General features: G+C 44.5%; 1 protein-coding gene across 1 annotated transcript in view; it reads left to right on the plus strand.

Moving 5' to 3' along the window:
- Positions 1-1376: 1376 nt before the first annotated feature.
- Positions 1377-24420, plus strand: part of LOC126416910 (aminoacylase-1-like) — a 67081-nt gene continuing 44037 nt past the window's right edge. Inside the window, exons 1-2 of the mRNA XM_050084792.1 lie at positions 1377-1464; positions 15650-15819. Of these exons, the coding sequence (XP_049940749.1) occupies positions 1377-1464; positions 15650-15819 (258 nt within the window). The remainder of the gene's footprint in view (positions 1465-15649; positions 15820-24420) is intronic.

Here is a 24420-nt window from a genome sequence, read left to right on the forward strand (position 1 = left end):
TTCATTCGTGATAGGGGTGGGCATAAGCATCGTGCTGGGTGAGGACCTTTTTTTTTTGTATCAAATAACGTTTGACTCGTTAAAGATAACTGTAACCGTTTTGCACCTAGACTAATAGTGACCAGTGGCAAATCAAAGGAACGGCAATGCATTTTTGTAATTTCACTGCCATTTATAAATGAAGCTATGGCTTAATTCTGCGGGAGAGTAGCTTATCAATAGAATCTACGACTTTCGTTGATCTGATGTGCAGTCACGGATTACCGTTAAGTCAAATGTAAGAATATCTTACTACTTTCAGTTTTAGTAGGTGCACCAAGTTTTCTCTACTCTCTACGAAAACGTGCGCTGCAACGTTGAGACGCAAGTGAATACTTGAATGTAAGACTTTAAAAGCCCTTAGTTTTTATTGTTACAAAAATTTATTCAGTCTTTTCATAACGTTGTGAAGTCTCTTTTGGCTCTATGAAATAGCTTTCCGAGTGGAGTTAATCGAATATAACATATCGGTCGCTCCATCTGGATTCCATGGTGAGTGTTGTATATTTCTAGGACACGTGTCGTTTAAATGGCTGCGACAATAGCACGAAAGTCCCCACATTCGACGTATTATGCTCCCAAAATCTCATCTCCGTTGACGCAGTGGGTGAGATTCTCCTGTACGATAGCGACAGACTCTTAGGAAGCCACCGAGCGAGGTAACGCAGTGATAACCATACGGGACTCGTATTTGGGAGGGCAACGGTTAAAATCCGCGTTCGGCCATTCAGATTTAGTTTTTCCGTGATCTCCGTAAATCGCTCCAGGCTGTTTCTTTGAAAGAGAACAGCCGATTTTCTTTCCGAATCCTTGAAATGTTCCGAGATTGTGCTCCACGTGTAATGACCTTGATTTTCTAAATAATTGAAATGAACTGACAGGAAAATAGTCATCGTTTCTTATTCTCTGCACGTACGCCTGTGAACCACTTTACACTCAAAATGAAGTGATTTCTAATTGAGATTGGCAGAATTATTTCCATGTAACCGTCGCCTTGGAGTACCTTCTTCGCCAGGTATTACCGAGAATAGGTCCTCACACTTCTTCAAACGCTTAAGGACGATTACCTGTCACGTCATTTAACCAATATTAGGACGGGTGATAGCTGTACCGTTCCAGTCAAATACGGTCTGGCCTCGTAACACCGACGTCGTGTGGTGTTTTCTCGACCGATATGTACCTCACGTCAACTAAGGTCGTCCTACCGTCCTCTGTTATCACTGACTCCAGCATAACGACACCCCCCCTTCGACTGCAGTGCCTTATATACCGCACGGAACATGCAGGGCTCAATTCAGTCTCCTCTCTGCATCAGCTATCAGACGAACATAAACACCATGGACCACAAGCAGTTAGATGACCTCGCCATCGAAAACTTCAGGCAGTACCTCCGGATCAAAAGCGTTCATCCTAATCCGGACTACGGTAGGCCTCAACCACAGTTACTACATATTTAGAACTAATTTCCAAATATTCTACAGCACGTATATTTTGAAATTGGTGTGTACTTTATCGTTTTTGGTGTGTTTAGTTATAATCAACAGTCTTGTGATCACTCAGACTATATGATTGAATAGACACAACTGTCAGTACAAGTTTTGACCGTGAAAAAATTTAGAATGATTGATTTTTTATCTTGGCGTTAACCAACTAGTAGAGCTCATCTGGGCTTTCATAGTCACTGACATTTCTCTCTAATTACGTTACAGAACTGTTTTTTTTTTTTTTCTTGTGTGAATTTGAATGCAGTGTTCCCACGGGTATTAACGTGCGTTGGGGCTGAGGTACGGGCTCACATCTCGCTTTCTTCAACAAACCGCTTCCTCAAATTGTCGTAGAACCTTTGCTCCCATTGTATCGAAGAAAAAAGAGGGAAACGTACTATGCGCCCGTCGATATGTATGCAAATCCCAGTACGGGAAAATGTTAGCTCTCATGTATAAAACAGTTTCAGATGTCTGATTAGTTTACAAATGAGTTAATATTTTATATATCTGATTAATATGTTATATATCTGATGTTACGCACGTAAACGAGAGATTGGGAAAAGTTTGAAATTATGCTTAAAATCTGTTGGAAGTCGCTAAATGCCCTCGTTATTAAAAACTGGATGAGTAAAGTCTGAGTAATTTGCGCTCCATTGTAAGGAAAAGCTAGTTCTTTATGGAACCGAATTTTTCTGTATCATATAACGATGTAATTGTGCCTTCAATGACAAATGTAGATGTTGTCCACAAAGTGTGCTGTGAATAGAGTTAATAATAGAGAAGCACTAAATTAAAACGTCGTGCCTGATGTTGAAGTCTTACTGCACACAATTTCAAGCAGAAGCTATTTTTTCACGCTTTCAAATGTGTATGGCGTCATATCTCCTGAAATATGTGCCGTACAATGGTATAATTTTGCAGTTACATTCAATGAGATGTATGAATACTACGAGACCTGTTCAAAAAATTCCGGATCTTTGTCCACAAAACGTTTCTACGCTAACGTTTTACATATTAAGCATGGTCTCCCTCGAAACTCACTCTTCCATAACTGACACACCACTAACACGCTTTTCCGACTTCCGAAGTGGTCTTGGTATGCCTGTTGCTGGATCGCGCGAAGCCCCGTCCGCGAATATTTTTATCTCGTCTGTCGTTGCAAATCTTCGTCTTTCAAAAGGTTTTTCTGTGTTGTAAATAAATGAAGTCCGCTGGAGCCAGGTCTGGAGAGTACGGAGGATGAAGCAGCACAGTAATTCCCTTTTTTTGTGCAACAGTCACTCACCAACAGGGATGTATGTGCGGGTACGTTATCATGATGTGAGAACCATGACTCGTCTAGCCACGTTTCGGACCGTTTTCTTATTACATTTTCTCGCAGGCGTCGCAACATGCCCCGACAGTAAATTGACGAACAGTTGAAGGAGTAATTTTAACAGTGGCGCAAGCCCATTACCACCACTTTTCTGAATATAATGCTTCTGAAATTAATGTTCGAAACAAACAGAAAGAAAGGTTCATCTGTAACAAGAAGGCATACGTTTGAATATTTCTGGTATCTCAACTGCAGATTTTTCAGCGCTCATTTAACTTTAGGACTCTGTATCGCAGAATGAACAAAAATGGACTTGCACGACTACTGAAATAATCCCTTCAGTTTGTCCCTGTATCATGAATTCACGTCTCATCAGCAGCTATGATTCTATTAAACAACGTCTCGATCTCATTTGCGCAATCACAGATTGCGAGGCGAACGTTTTCTGGTGTTGAGTCGTGAGCCGAGGGAAGAACTTGGCGGCAACATGATGCATTCCAAGATGTGTCAGGATTTCATGACATGATCCATCTGAAATGTTTCATTCTTCTTGCAATCTCTCGGACAGTCAGTCTTCGAGTGGTGGCACAACATAGTTGACGTTCCTGAAATGAGCGTCGTCGGTAGACGTCGAAGGCCGTCCTGAACAATCGTCAGCTTTAACTTCCGTCCGGCCATTTTTAAACCGTTAGAACCATTCGTAACACCGCGTATGGCTTAAGCACTCATCGCCGTAGGCGTCCTGCATCATTTTTATCGTCTCTACGAACGTTTTCTTGACTTTAAGGCAAAATTTAATGCAGATGTGTTGCTCATATAACTGTGCCATCCCGGAATTCGTCAACTGTGCGACACAACGTTCTACTCAGTACAGCACTGAACAATGACTGACACACATATAACAATGAAATTTGCGACAGTTACACGTTAAAACACTGTCGTGTCGAAGCATAATTTGCTCTAAATCACGAATGTCCCGGAATTTTTTGAACAGACCTCGTATACTGAGACTGTTACAAATTATACGTTGTCTTGTTGGAAGTCACATCTGGAAGTTGGAGAGATCTGTAGAGTTTGAATAAGAGTCTCTAACCATTCTGTCTACCAACCTGTAATCTTCTAGACTGATGACCATAGATGTTAAGTCCCATAGTGCTCAGAGCCATTTTTTTTTTTTTTTTTTTTTTTTGTTGTAATCTTCTAAAGTTGTGCTCCCAGTGCAGAAGACGGCTCGTAGGTCGTGGGATCTTCTTCGACGGAGGCTTCTATGCTCTCATCTCGAAATTGAACCTGTGTTTGTGCTTTTTTGTGGGATGCCACTTGTCCAGTTTAGCCTCTGTATCTACAGAGACACTTCTCATTAATGTATACTGTTTGTTTATATTTTAAAATATCACATTTTACACTGTTTTCTACAACACTCGACATAACTTTCTTAATAGTACGGTAACTTTTCTGACAACTTCAGACATAGAGTACGACAGGCCGTCCGAGACAGAGATTCACGTCCGGCTCAGAAGAACGCCCGATACAGTCCTACTAGCGCAGCCAAAGTACTTCGTTTCCCACGCGCGCCAAAACAACCCGAAGGTGTCCGAAGCATTTCGGTTGTAATATTATTACACTTATGTTTCTCAAAACTATTGAAATTTAATGAACAAAAACGGTAGACTCGTAGGCTAACCATTAAAGACTGTAATACTAAAAACTGGGTTAAATACAATGAAAAGTATATAAATAAATAATAAGAGAAACTAGGAGTTTTGGTGCCTAACACTCGAATGTGTCGACCAATCAGAAGCAAGTTCATTACAGTTGGCGGACTCTCCCACGGGAATGGTACATACTGTACCACATGTTGCTTGTACCCCACTCCACTTTTGCACCATGCGCTACTTAATGTGTATCAAGCTCCATCAAGACGAGCTTCTAGCAAGATAAAATACTGGGAGCCACAGCCAGGAATATCATCTGTGTTGCGGATAGAGTCGGTTTTAAAGAAGTAGCACATTTTGTGCCAGATGTAAGCGAGGAAAAGTTTCGTAAAGGTTTGAAATTATGTGTGAAGTGTTTTGGAATCCGCTAGGTGCTCTGATTCTCAAATACTGGATGGATAAGTTCGGGGTATTTCCGCGTTGCAGCTATGTTGCTTCAGAACAGACACACTGCTTCCAACTGTAATACTTGTCTTACTGTGTTAAGCTTTCAACGGAAGAGTATGCTTCTTAATTAGTAGATTATGAAGGATGTTAAATATTTTAATTCGTTCAATAATTATACGAAATATTGGAATCAAATTTTTCTTCCCCCGAGGATGCCGCTAGATAGGCAAATTAAACTGGTAATGGCTCGGGATTCAGGATATTGGGATAATCGTTTTGTAATTCTTCAGGTATAGCAGTTACTATTCTAACTGCGTATTTTGATATTAATGTTTCCGTGCATTAAAACTGACAGAATACTTTCTATTCAACTAACGCAGCTGGAAAAGACAGCACCCATATCGCCTAATTGCGTAACGTAAGCTGGAATAGACCACAGCTTAGCAGTAGGAAATGGGAGAAAGCTAAGTTCCTGTAAGGATGGTGGTCAAGAATGTGGATGAGCGGTCTTCATATTTAACGTAACTCTTATTTTTCTAGACCGCTAGTTTAAAACTTCCTTTGGAACTCGCATTTAGACAAATAAAGGTTGTAAGTTAAATTTCTTCTGTCTAAGAATAGCTGTATGTTAAACCGTATTCGACTCACACGATGTCATCGTTACTCTGCCGTTCAGTACAGCCTACCTTACATGGCAGGTAAAATCAATAACTGCTACGATTTTCCAATGGCTTACTTCACTAGCTCTTTCTTCCTACCGAAAACATAATGCGTACCCTCTCGTGTTTCACGTGACTCCTATTGTAAACATAGAACGTCGGTTTGATCTCATTACAAAGAAAAATATTTCAAGAGTAATTCTGAGCACCAGTTCGATAGATGGGGCCCACATTAGTCTAGTGCGATGTTCGGAGCCTTGATCGACTTGCCTTGTCTCGAGCGTCGGATCACGCCGTGCTATTTAGTTTCCATAGCGACTCTACTCTGTACTGGTTTGATAATACAGACAATTAAATAGAATACAGACTAATACGCGTCCACCCTATACAATGCATATAATACTTATTTTATAAAATATTTTATGGTGATAATTTACCAACAAATTCCGTTGGCTATGATTGTTGCATGAAGCACGTATCGAGCAGTAGTTACTTGGGATGGTTCCGTCTCCATGTTGCGGAAACGAAATTACTTATGTTCAAACTGTTTACATCGACTGTTTATTTTACTTTCAGTGTATATTTTTCTCGATTCGTTATTTTTTTCTCAGTAAAAGTATCGATTTTATAGTCCAAGTGTGACATATTAGCTATACTGGACCAAATATCCTCTTATTGCAAGGCTCTATTTTTTTCGGCGGCTGAACTCCCCTTGTTACTCTTTCTGGTATAAGAGGCGTCTTGGTTTTCTTTTTCTTCTCCTTCTTCTTCTTTTTCTTCTTCTCCTTCGCAGCATACTGTCCATGTTACCAACACTCCAACGCTTAAGTACATTATTGTGTCGTCTTTTACATGTATTTTACTGTAAAAATATAGGTCGATATTTGCGTACTTGTGCCTGGAGAGTGAATTAAATGGATGTTCTGTCATTAGAGCGGGAAGAGGGACTAAACTGAAGCACCACAAACGAGAAGCCTGTGTAGTCACGCTGTGAAACGTAACTAATAAAATTTATACACAGAGACGTTTTTCGAAGACTCAGTCGCAGTATTAAGATACAAATGCATAAAGAAAAAGGCGGGAGGAAGCTAGCTTGGCCACATATATCTCCTACAACGTGCTGACATGAAGAGAGTTTCCAACCGATTTCTCATACACAAACAGCAGTTGACCGGTGATGCCTGGTGAAACGTTGTTGTGATGCCTCGTGTAAGGAGGAGAAATGCGTACCAAACGTTTCCGACTTTGATAAAGGTCGGATTGTAGCCTATCGCGATTGCGGTCTATCGTATCGCGACATTGCTGCTCGCATTGGTCGAAATCCAATGACTGTTAGCAGAGTATGGAATCGGTGGGTTCATGAGGGTAATACGGAACGCCGTGCTGGATCCCAACGGCCTCGTACCACTAGCAGTGGAGATGACAGGCATCTTACCCGCATGGCTGTAACGGATCGTACAGCCACGACTCGATCCCTGAGTCAACATATGGGGACGTTTGCAAGACAACAACCATTTGCACGAACAGTTCGACGACGTTTGCAGCAGCATGGAGTATGAGCTCGGTGACTATGGCTGCGGTTACCCTTGACGCTGCATCACAGACAGGAGCGCCTGCGTTGGTGTAGTGGACGACGAACCTGGGTGCACGAATGGCAAAACGTCATTTTTTCGGATGAATCCAGGTTCTGTTTACAGCATCATGTTGGTCGCATCCGTGTTTGGCGACATCGCGGTGATCGCACATTGGAAGCGTGTATTCGTCATCGCCATACTGGCGTATCACCCGGCGTGATGGTATGGGGTGCCATTTGTTACACATCTCGGTCACCTCTTGTTCGCATTGAGGGCACTCTGAACAGCGGACGTTACATTTCAGATGTGTTGCGACTCGTGGCTCTACCCTTCATTCGATGCCTGCGAAATCCTACATTTCAGCAGGATAATGCACGACCGAATGTTGAAGGTCCTGTACGGGCCTTTTTGATACAGAAAATGTTCGACTGCTGTCCTGGGCAGCACATCCTCCAGATCTTTCACCAATTGAAAACATGCGGTCAATGGTGGCCGAGCAACTGGTTAGTCACAATACGCGAGTCACTACTCTTGATGAACTGTGGTATCGTGTTGAAGCTGCATGGGCAGCTGTACCTGTACACGCCATCCAAGCTCTGTTTGACTCAATTCCCAGGCGTATCAAGGCCGTTATTACGGCCAGAGGTGGTTGTTCTGGATACTGATTTCTCAGGATCTATGCACCCAAGTTGCGTGAAAATGTAATCACATGTCAGTTCTAGTATAATATATCTGTCCAACGCATACCCGTTTATCATCTGCATTTCTTCTTGGTGCAGTAATTTTAATGGCCAGTAGTGTAACCAACCTTGGGAAAATATTACAAATGCTTAGGCTCCTTTACCTGTCGATAACCGTGTTTAGCAAAAGTAACATTTATAACAGTGACACCTATACCGTGAGAAAGGGTTTTGCGCTCTACATTAACGGAAAATACAGGAATACACTTCAAAAAGCTGAGTATGATTCCAGGACCCAGTTCCTACGTATTCAATTTGATACTGCCAAGCCCGTTGGTTATATGTAACAAGAAGTTGTTCACCGGACTTTAACTTAATTTGAAGCTGTATGGTCCCTGTCGTAGCCCTTAAGTTTTAAATTCACACGCTGTTGATGCTTTTGTAAATTTTGTTTAAAATCCAGACTAGTCCTTAATCTTCTGCACTGTCTCCCATTTATCATATTATCCTAAAGAGTTTAAGAAATTATTACGTTTGAATACTAGCTGTGGTACTTTGGATGTTTAAAGACTACAGCGGTAGAGGTTCAAGACTTTAAAGTTTGGTTGGGAAGTGTCTTCTATTGATAAAGTATGTCTTATAGGTCTGAAAAAACAAATATTCTTGCGTAATCTATACTAAAGACAGACGCAGCTATTTCCGTACTACAGCACGACCAGACACACATCAATTAGAAAATTTGTCCAAGAAACTCTCAGGATTCAACAAGAATTATATTTAAAATGTGGAGTGGAGACAACGAACAATTCCAGCCTTCACTAATTTTCTATCTTAATCTTAATTGTAAGTAGTTCAAAGGAACTTCTGACTCTTTAATTGTTAGACTTTCCGTCTTAGTATCACTTTTGCGCCCATTATTAAATCCAGATATTAGATTATTATGGTGCTCAAACACCTGTCTTTTAACAGACTGAGAAAAACGCACTGAAAGCTGAACTTAAGCTGTGACTCTTGCACTAAAATAGCACAAATACGTAATTCATGGTGTGGCCAATATATATTTCAGCACAGTTATGTCGGTATTTCAGGTAACGAAGACTGATTTATCGTGTCGAGAAGCGGTGTCGGTCTTTACGAGATGATCGAGCAACTTTGGAAATTTTCACATTCATGTGTTATCTTGTGCATACATAGCTTAGCGTGTTATCTAACCCAGTGTTGACCGTCAGTTAGTTTCCATTGCCTTTACACTAATTATGGTTCAAATGGCTCTGAGCACTATGGGACTTAACATCTTAGGTCATCAGTCCCCTAGAACTTAGAACTACTTAAATCTAACTAACCTAAGGACATCACACACATCCATGCCCGAGGCAGGATTCGAACCTGCGACCGTAGCGGTCACGCGGTTCCAGACTGAAGCGCCAAGAACGGCAAGGCCACCGCGGCCGGCACATTAATTATGTCGACTGCATAATGACTTGCCTGTTCACAATGCACAAGGCTGGCGAAACGTGACTGTAATAAATACTTGTGCACTATGTTGCCATATCAAAAAAAAGATATGTGCCAGCAAATAGTCTACTCTTTTCTAAAAGCAGTACTTAGAACCCAGTACGTTAGGAGCCCATTCTACCCCCTTATAGCTGCCTGCAATTCCATGTGTCTTCAGCACATAAGACATTGCGCGGGCGTTCTGACATCAGCACAGGACATTAGCGTCAATGTTAGTCCGCTGTTGTTTCGGCACGAAAGATCTTATTTTCCGCGCTTCCATAACATTTCATCATCAGAAACAGTTCGCCATCACCTTATTTCTATCTTAGATTATCCTACGGCGAGAAAGGGGATTTCGCAATTACATGCAGTCCTGCTGTTAACATGAGTTGGCGCAAAGATTGGAATCCTTGCTTAACAATTCCTTGTCTGCACAATGGCATCGTACCATCTTTCTCATTATATTTATTTTAACTCCACTATTCTGGGGCCACAATACGCTGCTGTGGACATAGTCATCAAACCAAATGCACTGCATGTTAAAAGTAGAGACACGGTGTCGTTTTTATCCACTCTAGCAGTAATGTTCTTACCACAGATACTAAGCACAGACCATAACAAAGTTTGGCTCACAGAGGTTTACGCATGGAAATAGAATACCAAGTTTCCTCTTCTCAGTTACATTGCTTTTTATACCTGTAATCTTTTCTTTACTGGTTCGAGACTCTAGGACGATTATTCTGCCAAATTAGCTGATACTGATTGTTTATCATCAGAAAAGGGACATGCGAACACGAAAATATAAAATTACCAAATATGCAGCAACCAGTCAAAAAATCATGTTTTATTTATTCACTTTTGCAAATCGATTTCAACTGATTAACAGCCATCATCGGTGCTTTCAACCAATTTATGCACTGAGTAGCAATACTGTCTTCAGCAGATGTCAAACGGGCTACAGATGTATTAGTTAGATGTTGGTGTTGCATGGAGAATTTTGGCATTAATATACACTCCTGGAAATGGAAAAAAGAACACATTGACACCGGTGTGTCAGACCCACCATACTTGCTCCGGACACTGCGAGAGGGCTGTACAAGCAATGATCACACGCACGGCACAGCGGACACACCAGGAACCGCGGTGTTGGCCGTCGAATGGCGCTAGCTGCGCAGCATTTGTGCGCCGCCGCCGTCAGTGTCAGCCAGTTTGCCGTGGCATACGGAGCTCCATCGCAGTCTTTAACACTGGTAGCATGCCGCGACAGCGTGGACGTGAACCGTATGTGCAGTTGACAGACTTTGAGCGAGGGCGTATAGTGGGCATGCGGGAGGCCGGGTGGACGTACCGCCGAATTGCTCAACACGTGGGGCGTGAGGTCTCCACAGTACATCGATGTTGTCGCCAGTGGTCGGCGAAAGGTGCACGTGCCCGTCGACGTGGGACCGGACCGCAGCGACGCACGGATGCACGCCAAGACCGTAGGATCCTACGCAGTGCCGTAGGGGACCGCACCGCCACTTCCCAGCAAATTAGGGACACTGTTGCTCCTGGGGTATCGGCGAGGACCATTCGCAACCGTCTCCATGAAGCTGGGCTACGGTACCCCACACCGTTAGGCCGTCTTCCGCTCACGCCCCAACATCGTGCAGCCCGCCTCCAGTGGTGTCGCGACAGGCGTGAATGGAGGGACGAATGGAGACGTGTCGTCTTCAGCGAAGAGAGTCGCTTCTGCCTTGGTGCCAATGATGGTCGTATGCGTGTTTGGCGCCGTGCAGGTGAGCCCCACAATCAGGACTGCATACGACCGAGGCACATAGGGCCAACATCCGGCATCATGGTGTGGGGAGCAATCTTCTACACTGGCCGTACACCACTGGTGATCGTCGAGGGGACACTGGATAGTGCACGGTACATCCAAACCGTCATCGAACCCATCGTTCTACCATTCCTAGACCGGCAAGGGAACTTGCTGTCCCAACAGGACAATGCACGTCCGCATGTATCCCGTGCCACCCAACGTGCTCTAGAAGGTGTAAGTCAACTACCCTGGCCAGCAAGATCTCCGGATCTGTCACCCATTGAGCATGTTTGGGACTGGATGAAGCGTCGTCTCACGCGGTCTGCACGTCCAGCACGAACGCTGGTCCAACTGAGGCGCCAGGTGGAAATGGCATGGCAAGCCGTTCCACAGGACTACATCCAGCATCTCTGCGATCGTCTCCATGGGAGAATAGCAGCCTGCATTGCTGCGAAAGGTGGATATACACTGTACTAGTGCCGACATTGTGCATGCTCTGTTGCCTGTGTCTATGTGCCTGTGGTTCTGTCAGTGTGATCATGTGATGTATCTGACCCCAGGAATGTGTCAATAAAGTTTCCCCTTCCTGGGACAATGAATTCACGGTGTTCTTATTTCAGTTTTCAGGAGTGTATGTACACGTGTCTCGTGCCCTGTAATGCTGCTTGGATTTCCGTGAGTCTTGGGGATAAAACCACTTTCCGCAGTTCATTCTATTGGATTTATTCGCCAATATTTATGAATTTAACTAAACAAAGCATTGTTTCATCCTTGATATTTATTATGGCCCTGTTGTCTTCCATAGCAATTACAAAACGACGCATATGAATATTACGTGACGTTTCATGCCAGGTGATTACTCAGTTCACGTTGCTTTTGATATTAGACTATCGTTGCGTGTACTATAATTGTTCTTTATTAGTTTCATTTTAACTATCGTAGTAAACAGAGAGTAATTAATAGTGCCACAATCAAATTGTTCGAGATCCAGATGGGATAAATCGTAAAAGTAGAAATTAAATGAAAAAATATTTTCCTTCCAAATGTCACTAAACGCCAACGCAGTTGTAGATTGTTCTTGAACGTAACGATTTTATTACGAAGTACGAAGGCCTGCTCACAAGAAATGCCTACGAATGTTTTATGCGAAAACCCTTAAAGCTTTCTAAATAAAACTTGATTAAAATTGTACGTCTTTATTCTTCGTGTATATATATATTTGCAGCCCCCTGCTGCTTAAGGGCTCCGAGTTGTAGCGTGTAACATAGCAATGTGTAACATACATATGTCGGTGCGTGAGAAACAGAGTGCTGAAACCGAGTTTCGAATGCGAAGAGTTCGTGCACATACGGAGTATTCTCTCATTTAGTATGGATAATGCCGGTTCACATACGAGCGCTGCGATATCTGCAGCAAACTGACCCTTCGGTTCGCTATCATGCTCCAAGCAGTCCCGACTTGGCCCCATCCGATATTCTTCTGGTTCCAAAACTTAAAGATCACCATCGAGAATTTCACTTTGGTAGCAATGAAGCGATGCGAGCAGATGTGACGTTGTGGCTCCGTCAACAAAGTCAAACGTTCTACAGTGAGGGTATCAACAAACTCGTCCCTCGTTGGGAGAAATCTGTTCATCGCCAGGGCTATGTTGAGAAATAAAAATGTAAACATAAAGATTAAACATGTAGAATGTTAATTATATTTATTTTACTTAAAAAGCTGTAAAAGTTTCCACATAAGAATTCGGCGGCTTTACTTTTTAGCGCGCTGTCGTGTCGAAAAAAACGGATATTGTGTTCACTAAATTACTTCTTCGTTAATGCCCATTATTTCAGTCCTATGTTCCTCGCACTGTTGAAATAACACGTCTCCCTAGCCGTCATCATTAACTCGTGGGTGGTATGCTGTTTTGAATGTTAGTGGTGGAAAATTTTCGCTGCCAGTGCTTCGCCATGAAGGGGAGGAGAGGTAATGCGTATGGTCCTCATCACCACTCTCCGTGTCAGTGATCTGGATTCAGCTCCAAACCTCTCTGCACTACCTCATGGTGTGAATGCATGTGACACTGTTGACTGTAACTGGCTGTCGGATGGGTACGTTTAACTCAACGGCTCCTTCGGCGGTATTCGAGTTTATTATTCTATGTGAGAGAATTATCGCCCAGTTTTCTTATCAGCTCATGCATCCACGTTAGTAACCCGAATAGTATCCAGAGTGCGCCAGAAAGGCAACTCTGACGTTGCCGTTGATAGTGGAAGCAAGGCCAAAGAAAAACCACCGCGAGGGGTTAACCGAGCTGTCTGAGGCGCTGCAGTAATGGCCTTTGCGGCTGGTCCCGGCGGAGGTTCGAGGCCTCCCTCGGGCATGGGTGTGTGTTTGTCTTTAGAACAATTTAGGTTAAGTAGTGTGTAAGCTTAGGGACTGATGACCTTAGCAGTTAAATCCCATAAGATTTCACATACATTTTTTGTACAAAGAAAAATCCAAACACATTCGTAGGATTTGCCGACCTGGAAAAAGCGCTCGACAAATGTGAAGCAGGGCAAGATCTTCAAGGTTCTAACAAAAATAGGGGTAAGCTGCAGGGAAAGATGGGCAGTATGCAATATGTACAAGAGGCAAGAGGGAACAATAACTGTGGAAGACCAAGAAAGTGCTCCGATTAAAAACGGTGTAAGACAGGAATGTAGTCTTTCACCCCTACTGCTCACTCTACACATCGATGAAGCAATGACGGAAATAAAAGAAAGGTTCAAGAGTAGAAATAAAATTCAAGGTGAAAGGATATCAGTGGTAATATTCGCTGATGACACTGCTGACCTAATTGTAAATGAATAAGAATTACAGGCTCTAGCGAACTGAGTGAACAATCTAATCAGTACAGAATACAGGTTGAGAATAAACCGAAGAAAGACGAAAGTAAAGAGGTCGACGAGGAGCTTAACAATTTCAACAAAAACTAAAGTAATGAGAAATAGCAGAAACAAAAACCAATAGTAATTTAACATCAGTGTTGGTGATAACGAAGGAGATACCTTAAGGAATTCTGCTAGATAGGCCGATAAATAACCCATGACGGACGGAGGAAGGAGGACATAAAAGGCAGACAAGCATTGGCAAAAAGGGCAGATCCTGGGCAAGAGAAACCTACTGGTACCAAAGATAGGGCTTAAATCGAGGAGGAAATTTTTGAGAATGTACGTTTAGAACACTGCATGGCATTTTAGTGAAACATGGACAGTGCGAAAACCGGAAGAGAAAATCTAAATGGCTATGAGCACTATGGACTTAACATCGGAGGTCATCAGTCCCCTAGAACTTAGAACTACTTAAACCTAACTAACCTAAGGACGTCACACACATCCATGCCCGAGGCAGGATTCATACCTGCAGCCGTAGCGGTCACGCGGTTCCAGATTGAAGCGCCTAGAACCGCTCGGCCTACCGGAAAAGAAAACAATTGAAGTATGTGAGATGTGGTGCTACAAAATAATGTTGAAAATTAGGTAGACTGATATGGTAGGGAATGAGGCTCTTCGGAGAATTGGCAAGGAGAGGAATATATGGAAAATACTGCCAAGAAGAAGGGACAGGATATTAGGACATCTGCTAAGACATCAGAAATAATTTACGTTGTATTAGTGGGACCTGCAGAGGTTGAGAACTGTAGAGGAAAACAGAGATTGGAATACACACAGAAAATAATTCAGGACGTCGGGTGCAACTGGTACTCTGAAATGAAGAGGTTGGCCCAGGAAAAGAATTTATGGCGGTCCGCACCAAACCATTCAGATGACTTGCGACTAAAACAGAAAAGGTATTTTCCGGCACCAGGTATCCCCCTCTGCCTTCCCTGTCATCAGTGTGCAACACAAACCTACTATAACTCTTTACATGCATCCGTTACACTCACCTACACTCTGCAAATACAGGAAGGAAAGAGGCCGGTGTGAGCGGAAGAGTAATACGAAAATTGTTTAGGCTTTCGTGGCCACTTGTTGACAAACTGCCTGTTGGCTTCTGTTTCGATTTCTTCGGCCAACTGGTTGACGATTTTTCTAACGTTTCGTCAGCACGCGTGGCTGGCGCTGTCAAAGCTTCACCCTCCACTGATGGTGGTGGACAGTCCATCACCAGCAATCGAGAGTGAAACTTTGACAATGCTTGCCTCTCCTGCTGGCAAAACGTAAGAAAAATCATCAAACAAGTGTCGGCCGAAGAAATCGAGAAGAGGGAAATGGCAGCAGGTGCCCGAATTCACTCTGTGGGATATCGCAGTTATCGGCGTCATACGATATTCACATCTGCCATTCCAAATCTATCATAGGTAATGAAAATAACCGCTTGTCAGCGAAAGACGTTGCAGATCACTGGCATGTAATACTGTTTTCATCACTTACTGGACGCAGATCGCACCACATTTATTATAGTGTTGGGTTATCTCACCTTCCGGCTGAATACGTCTTTTTTATTTTATTTTTTTTTTTTATTGCAGCATCGTGTGTGTCCTTCTTCCGGACTCAGGCGGAATCCACGGACCTGGAATTCTTCGTTCACGAGTTCGTGCGCGGGAAGCCGGTGATAGTGATGAAATGGGACGGAACGGACCCCCAGCTGCCTGCGGTGATGCTCAACTCGCACATGGACGTGGTGCCCGCCAGCAAGGTGAGTGAAGCTCAACGCTACCTGTTGACACGCTGAGCCTGTGACCAACAACCGAGCACTTACTGAAACCGAGAGTGATTGTTGATCACTGCAATATGCGATGAAACCCGTACTTCTCGGACGCATTTACTTTACCAATTCACGGTGGCAAAATAAGGTGACGAAGGAAACATTCTTTTCAGGAACCCCATGAGACTAGGCCGCATTAGAACAGTATATTTTGTTACTACCGATTACGATCAACGACCATCATCTGGTGTGAAACATATGTCACTTCAGGTCTCATGCCACTCATTTTGAACCATAAAATCGCATTAACTGTCAAGCTCATGAATAATAACATGTTGTTGTTGTTGTGGTCTTCAGTCCTGAGACTGGTTTGGTGCAGCTCTCCATGATACTCTATCCTGTGCAAGCTTCTTCATCTCCCAATACCTACTGCAGCCTACATCGTTCTGAATCTGCTTAGTGTATTCATCTCTTGGTCTCCCTCTACGATTTTTACCCTCCACTCTGCCCTCCAGTACTAAATTGGTGATCCCTTGATGCCTCAGAACATGTCCTACCAACCGATCCCTTCTTCTGGTCAAGTTTTGTCACAAACTCCTCCCCAATTCTATTCAATACCTCCTCATTAGTTATGTGATCTACCCATCTAATCTTCAGCATTCTTCTGTAACACCACATTTCGAAAGCTTCTATTCTCTTCTTGTCTAAACTAATTATCGTCCACGTTTCACTTCCATACATGGTTACACTCCATACAAATACTTTCAGAAACGACTTCCTGACACTTAAATCTATACTCGATGTTAACAAATTTCTCTTCTTCAGAAACGCTTTTCTTGCCATTGCCAGCCTACATTTTATATCCTCTCTACTTCGACCATCATCAGTTATTTTGCTCCCCAAATAGTAACACTCCTTTACTACTTTAAGTGTCTCATTTCCTAATCTAATTCCCTCAGCATCACCCGACTTAATTCGACTACATTCGATTATTCTTGTTCTGCTTTTGTTGATGTTCATCTTATATCCGCCTTTCAAGACACTATCCAATCCGTTCAACTGCTCTTCCAAGTCCTTTGCTGTCTCAGACAGAATTACAATGAAATAATAACATGGAAGACAATAATTGCTCACATCTGCAACCTTCATCATGCACACACGCAGAAAACTGGATGCACATTGGGGTTAAAAATATAGGATAGCGAAATGTTCATACACAGAAAGCTGTAGTATAGAGATTACACACGGTGTAAAAGGACAGCGCATTGTCATTTGTACTCAGGTGATTCATGTCAAAAGATGTCTGACGTGATAACGGCCGCATGACGAGACTTCATAGACTATGAACGTCGAGTGGTACTTGGAGCCAGACGCACGACACATTCCATTTCGGGAACCGTTACGGAATTCAATAGTCCGAGAAAGTGTGCCGAGAATGCAAAATTTCAGCCATAACCTCATACTGCAGATAATGCGGTGGTTGACAGCCTTCACTTAACGACCGACAGCAGCGGCGTTAGCGTAGAGTTGTGAATGCCAACAGACAGGCCATATTGCATGAAATAACCGCAGAAATCAATGTAGGACGTATGACGAACGTATCTTCAGGACAGTGCGGTGGAATTCTGTGTTAATGGGCTGTGGCAGCAGACGACCAACGAGAGAGCCTTTGCTAATAGCAAAACATCGCTTGCTGCTTCTCACCTGTAGTCGTAACCGTAGCCGGCCGAAGTGGCCGTGCGGTTAAAGGCGCTGCAGTCTGGAACCGCAAGACCGCTACGGTCGCAGGTTCGAATCCTGCCTCGGGCATGGATGTTTGTGATGTCCTTAGGTTGGTTAGGTTTAACTAGTTCTAAGTTCTAGGGGACTAATGACCTCAGCAGTTGAGTCCCATAGTGCTCAGAGCCATTTGAACCATTTTTTTCATAACCGTATCGGTTGGATCCTAGGGGACTGGAAAACCATTGCCTGATCAGATGTGTCCGGATGTCAGTGCGTAAGAGCTGAAGGTAGGATTCTAGTTTTGCGTTGACTCCACGGAGCCATGGACCCAAGTTGTCAACAAGGCATTGTGCAGTACGGTGGTGGCTCCATAGTAGTCTAGGCTGTGTTTACATGATGGAATGGACTGGATCCTGTTGTCCAGCTGAACATATCATTGGCCGGAGATGGTTATGTTCGCCTACTTGGAGACCGTTTTCAGCCACTCGTTCCCAAACAACAGCGGAATTTTTATAAATGGTTTTGCGCCATGTCGCGGGGCCACTGTTGTTCGCGATTGACTTGAAGAACATTCTCGACAATTCGAGAGAATGATTCGGCCACCCAGAGCCCCGACGTGAATCTCATCGGAGATTAATGGAACATAATTGAGAGGTCTCTTCATACACAAAATCCTGCACTTGCAACACTTTCGCAGGTATGGACGGCTGTAGCGGGCAGCTTGACTCTCAGTATTTCTACAGGGGACTTCCAACGACTTGTTAAGCCCATGTCACGTCGAGTTGCTGCACTACACCGGAAGAAAGGAATCCGACACTGCAATAGGACGTACTCACTGGCATTTGCCAAATGGTTCAAATGACTCTGAGCACTATTGGACTTAACATCTGAGGTCATCAGTCCCCTAGACTTAGAACTACTTAAACCTAACTAACCTAACGACATTACATACATCCATGCCCGAGGCAGGATCGAACCTGCGACCGTAGCAGCAGCGCGGTTCCGGACTGAAGCGCCTGATTGTATGAGTTACGTAAGTCAAAAAAGATGGCATCCAGGTGTTGGCGTCTGGAAAAGGCTGTTCAGATGGCAGACTCGAGGGTACTAGATTATCGGTGTTAGAGCGACCCTGGTGGAAGCCGCCCTGGCATGGAGCCAGTAGGCCACGTGACTCCAGGACCCAACCCAACTGCCGATACATAATACGTTCCAGCAGCTTACAAAGAATGTTGGTGAGGCTGATGGGCCAATAGCTATCCACATCAAGCGGATTTTTACCGGGTTTTAGCCATGGAATGATGGTGCTCTACCGTCAATGCGATGGAAAGACGCCATTGCACCAGATCCGGTTGAAGTTGACGAGGAGATGTCGCTTGTAGTCAGACGAGAGATATTTAATCATCTGACCGTGCATCTCCTCCGGCCCAGGGACTTTGTCGGGGCAATGTGCAAGGGCGCTGAGGAGCTCCCACGCTGTAAATGGAGTTCATTGAGGCATGTAGGGAACGAGAGGACTTTCCTTTCCATCCACCGATTGAGGGTGTGAAAGGCTGGGGGGTAGTTCTCCAATGCAGAGGCTCGAGCTTAGTGCTCAGCAAAGTACTCGACAATCGCATTTGTGTCAGTAGGGAGCACGTCATTGATGTTAACGCCAGGGACACCTGTTGGGGTCTGGTACCCAAAAAGACGTCTGATCTTCTTCCAGAATTGGAAAAGTGACCTACGGCACACAATGGTCGACACGTACCTCTCCCATCACTCCTGTTTCCGTCGTTTTATAAGCAGGCGAACACGGGTATGGAGCTGCATAAAGGCTATTAGGTGCTCAAGGGAAGAGTGCTGCTTATGCCGCTGTAGTGCTCGCCGACGCTCTTTCATTGCCTCAGCGACGTCCGGCGGCCACCAAGGGACTGTCTTTCGCTAGCGGCACCCTAGAGAACGAGGGATCGAGTTTTCCACCGCAGAAATTATCGTTGTAGTGACCTGCTCAATCACATCATCGATGGCACCATGTGGGGGAGATTCAACAGTAATAGAGGTGGAGGCTACCCAGTCTGCCTTGTTTGAGGCACATCTGGGTAGGAATCCATGGGCATGAAGCTGGGGGAGTGACAGAAAGATGGGGAAGTGGTCATTACCACACAGGTCGTCATGTGCTCTCCAATGGATAGACAGGAGAAGTCCTGGGCTGCAAATAGATAAGTCAATGGCCGAGTAACTACCAAGAGCCTCACTGAATTGTGTGGCGGCCCCAGTATTTGAAAAATAGAGGTCCAGTTGGGACACTAAATTTTCGACATGTCTGCCACGGCCAGTAAGCATGGTGGGTTATGGGTGTTAAAATCTCCCAAAAGTAGGAAAGGTTTAGGGAGCTTATCGGTCAGTGCAGCCAATATGTTCAGGGGTACCACACCATCTGGAGGGAGATATACGTTCCAGACATTTATTTCCTGTGTCATCCGCATCCTGACAGCCACAGCTTGAAGAGGAGTTTGAAGGGGCACAGGTTCACTACATACCGAGTTCAGGACATAAACGCTAACTCCACCTGACAGTCTATTATATTCGCTATGGTTCTTCTAATATCCCCTGCAGCCACGAAGGGCAGAGGTCCACACTGCTGGGAACCAGGTTTCCCAGAGGACAAAGCATAAAGCAGGTGTATAGCTTAACAGTTGGCGCAGCTCAGCCAGGAGGTGGAAAAAAAACCGCCGCAATTCCACTGGAGGATGACGTGATCGTGAGACTGGGAAGGCCTGAAACACTCAATGAAGCAATCTATGCCTCAGTCTCTTGCTACCACCGACGTATATCCTGAACAGGCTCTATCCATTGTGTCTGAGGGTCTGGCGAGATCTAGGTCCTCAGCAGACACCTCATCCTCAGACACAGAGCTTGTAGGTAGCAGTGGTGTGGGTGCCACCGCAATTCCCTTAGTCTTGGGGGTCTTCTTTCTGGATTTCTCTCGCTGATCCTTGGGTTTCCCAGGCTGGGAGGGCTTCACTGATTCAGTCTCCAGGACTGAGGATGGTCATTAAGCCCTATGACCAGTTGCTTTTGAGCACATCAGCCACTGGCAGGTGTCATCTATCCCACTAGCAGAAACCTGGGAAGGGAGTGACATAAGGGACCCCTTCCTAGCGACAGAAGACGAAGAAGACTTACACTTCTTCAGCTGAGAAGTGGGGACTGGTGTCCCCAATGGCTGGGGGCACAGTGCTCCCAAGGTAGGTGGTGCAGGAGCAACAGGGAGGGATCCACCACCACCCAGGGGGCAGGTGTAGTCTTCTGGCTCTGAGAGCTGAAGAACTTGTGGAACTGATGGGGCTACAACTGTTCTCGTAGTGTCGGCATAAGATGACATCATAGCCACAGGATGTAGGCATTCAAATTTCCTCTTGGCCTCAGTATAGGTCAGACAGTCCAGGGTCTTGCATACCATGATTTTCCTTTCTTGCTGTAAAATCCTGCAGCCTGGTGAGAAAGGGGAATGATGCTCTCCACAGTTGGCACAGATAGGAGGTGACGCTCATGGAATATTGGGATGGGATGGATGTCCACAATCTCGACATGTGATGCTGGAAGTACAGTGGGCAGACATATCACCAAACGTCCAGCACTTAAAGCACCGCATTGGGGGAGGGATATATGCCCTCACATCACAGCAGTACACCATCACCTTGACCTTCTCAGGTAATGTGTCACCCACGAAGCCCAAGGTGAAGGCACCAGCAGCAACCTGATTATCCCTCAGTCCTCGATGGACACGCCAAACGAAATGAACTCCTCGTCGCTCTAAGTTGTTGTCAGACTGCAAAAGAAGGGACCTGTGGAATATAATACCCTGGACCATATTTAAGCACTTACGAGCCGTGATGGTAGAAGGAGCATCCCCAAGCTTGTCACAAGTGAGTAATGCCCACGACTGGGCAGAGGATGCCGTTTTTAACAAAACTGACCTGACCGCACTTTGGACAAGCCCTCCACCTCCTCAAACTTGTCCTCTAAATGCTCTACAAAAAACTGAGGATTCATCAAGACAAATGAGTTCCCATCAGCTGTCGTACATACAAGGTACCGGGGCGAATAATGTTCGCTCCCATCCTTAGCCTGGTGTCCCTCCCATGGTGTGTCTGGGTAGGGAACGATCTAGCATCATACTTCCTTCCATTGTACTGAGACTTGGAACGCTTAGATACTGCTGGCGTTTGATCACCAGCAAGAGATGAAGTGGTACACTTCATTACGCGTCATCTGGCCTGATGCCACCCACTCCGACCAGGGGCCCTCTCCACAGGCGCCCCTCAGCAGGCATTTACTCCTTGGCATACGTGGGGAGTTAATGGCGCAGGCATAAGCTGAGCGATCCATGTGTAGTCAGGTGGCTACAATCAACAGGGTACATGGCGGCCCCACCACAATGGACTGGCAGCTGTGCTGGATATGAGTTTCAAAGAATTCCGTGGTCATCGTTGGTGCAGATAACGGGACTGCATAGTTGGTGGAGGAAAACACACCCAGAAAGGTGTACTCATGCAAGAGATGGAGGACGAGAGGGACTGCAATGTCACAATGAGAAAGTGGGCTAAGGATCTCAATGCACCATGGACATGATGCACCATGTAAGGTGCCCTTCTCCAATTGGCTCGCTCTTCGGGAAAATTTTGAAAAAATTGAGGTCAAACCCTACAGGGGACCATCACGTAAAGGCCAAATGGTGTGAGACTCCCTTTAGTCGCCTCTTACGACAAGCAGGAATACCTCAGGCTTATTCTAACCGTCAGGCCCGCCGGGGGTCACCCTCGCGAAGATCGAGGAAGCGCTTTGAGGGGCGAAGGGAGGCCAGAAAGAAAAGAGCTGCTCCTCTCGTGTTTATTGTATGATGTCCAAGATATTTTTCTTCAACCGAATTTTTATGTTCTTCACAAATGGCAACATCTTCTAAACATACCACAGAAGCATGAACATTTCCGAGTGTACTTCTGGCAAAAAAGCGGTTCTGACAGATAGAGTCGAAGGTCTTTGTTAATCCTGGCTTTTGGGGTCTTGATGTGATATTTCCATACAAACTTTCATCCCATAATACGTATTTCTTTAAAATTCCAATAGAACTTTCATGGCTTTAGGTTTAAAAATGTTTTAATACATTAGATATTTTCATAAATATTTTCATCTCCTATTTTACCCCCTTAGTAGATGACTTTCGAAGGTTGCTGAAGCTCGTATTTTAATTCCTGACAGAGATTTCAAACACCATTGTTGGCAGCTCTAACTTCAAAACCGATGTAAAAGGACATAAAAAATTACTTTCACCTCCTCAGGGGTGGAATTTCGAAAAATCCGTTACTAGATGGTGCCTATATTGCAAGATCAACGTCCTCTTCAAATTTCTAATCCTAGCGGTTTGGGCTGCGCGATGATGAGTCATTGAATCACTCACACTGTATGTCACCATCTTAAGGGTTTAATTTCAAAAACAATGAAACAGGTACTTTTTAATTTTCAACCGAGAAATACAAACGCTTTAAAAGTGCCTTAATTGTTCTTTAAAACGATTTGTTTTCAAAAAATTTCACCAACTATTTCACCCCACAGCGGTTACATTTTCAGAAATGCTGAAATATCTATTTCTTTATTTGTGACCGAGGAAGTAAATAGTAATTTTCGTAGATCTATTTTCAAAATTACATTAATAGCTACATATTTTTAAAGGAAAGTTTCATTCTCTATTTCACCCCCTTAGGGGTGGAACCACAAAAAGTTCCTTCTTAAACGATGCCTACAGTGTAAGATGATAACTCTCTCCGAATTTCAACTTTCTATCTTTAGCGGCTTGCGCTTGTGTATGGTGAGTGAATAAAGACTTTGCTTTTATATACAAAGATTTTTCATTCCCTTCATCTGGGTTTATTTGCAACTAAAGTTATACAATATTGCGCATTGTATAAAAAATCCAAATCACACACACTGTAAAGGCCGTGAGCGTTTGGTACCTGTAAGAGTGGACATGGTGAGTTGATGGTAGTCAAGAAAGCCTTTAAGGCGACAAAGACGCCATTATCAGTACATCACTGAGTTTGAAAGAGGTCGTACGATAGGGCTACGTGAAGCCGGAAGTTCATTCTGCAATGTTGCAGGAACACATGCCAGAACTGTGCGCACCATACATGATTGCTGGCAGTGATTGTCTCGAGAATGGACTGTCCCAATAAGATCGCGATCCGGACGGCAAAGTGACTCCACTGTGAGGGAAGACCGTCGTGCACCCCGTATGGCTGTGGAGCATCGTACTGCGTCTACAGCAGCAATTAGAGCCGCAATTGGCAGAGCCAGACGCCCTGTAGCGTGCATTTCACTTGCTCCCAACTGCCACCATTTGCAACCTCAGTGGTGTCAAGCGAGAGCTCATCTGAGGTCTGGTTGGAGGCCTGTTGTGTTTTCTGATGAAAGCTGGTTCTGTATCGGTACCAATCATGGCCGTGTGTTGGTTAGAAGGAGGCAAACTGCGGTCCTTCAACCAAATCGTCTGTGTGCTAGACACACTGGACGGACCTACACCTGGAGCTATGGTCAGAGATGCGATTCCGTATGACAGACGGAGCACATTCATGGATACCCAAGAAACACTGACTGCAAATATGTACGTCAATCTGGTGATTTGACCTGTTGCACTGCCATTCATGAACAGCATTCCAGGGGATGTTTTCCAAGAAGACATCGTTCGCCCTCATACACTGTTGCTACCCAACATGCTCGATCACCTGATCTGCCTGCAGTCGAGCACAAACGGGACCTCATCGGAAGACAACTCTAGCGTCATCAACAAGCAGCATTAGATGTCCCTGTATTGACCTAACAAGTGCAGCAGGC

Source organism: Schistocerca serialis, chromosome 8, assembly GCF_023864345.2.
Source record: "Schistocerca serialis cubense isolate TAMUIC-IGC-003099 chromosome 8, iqSchSeri2.2, whole genome shotgun sequence".
In the NCBI taxonomy this organism is placed as follows: domain Eukaryota; kingdom Metazoa; phylum Arthropoda; class Insecta; order Orthoptera; family Acrididae; genus Schistocerca; species Schistocerca serialis.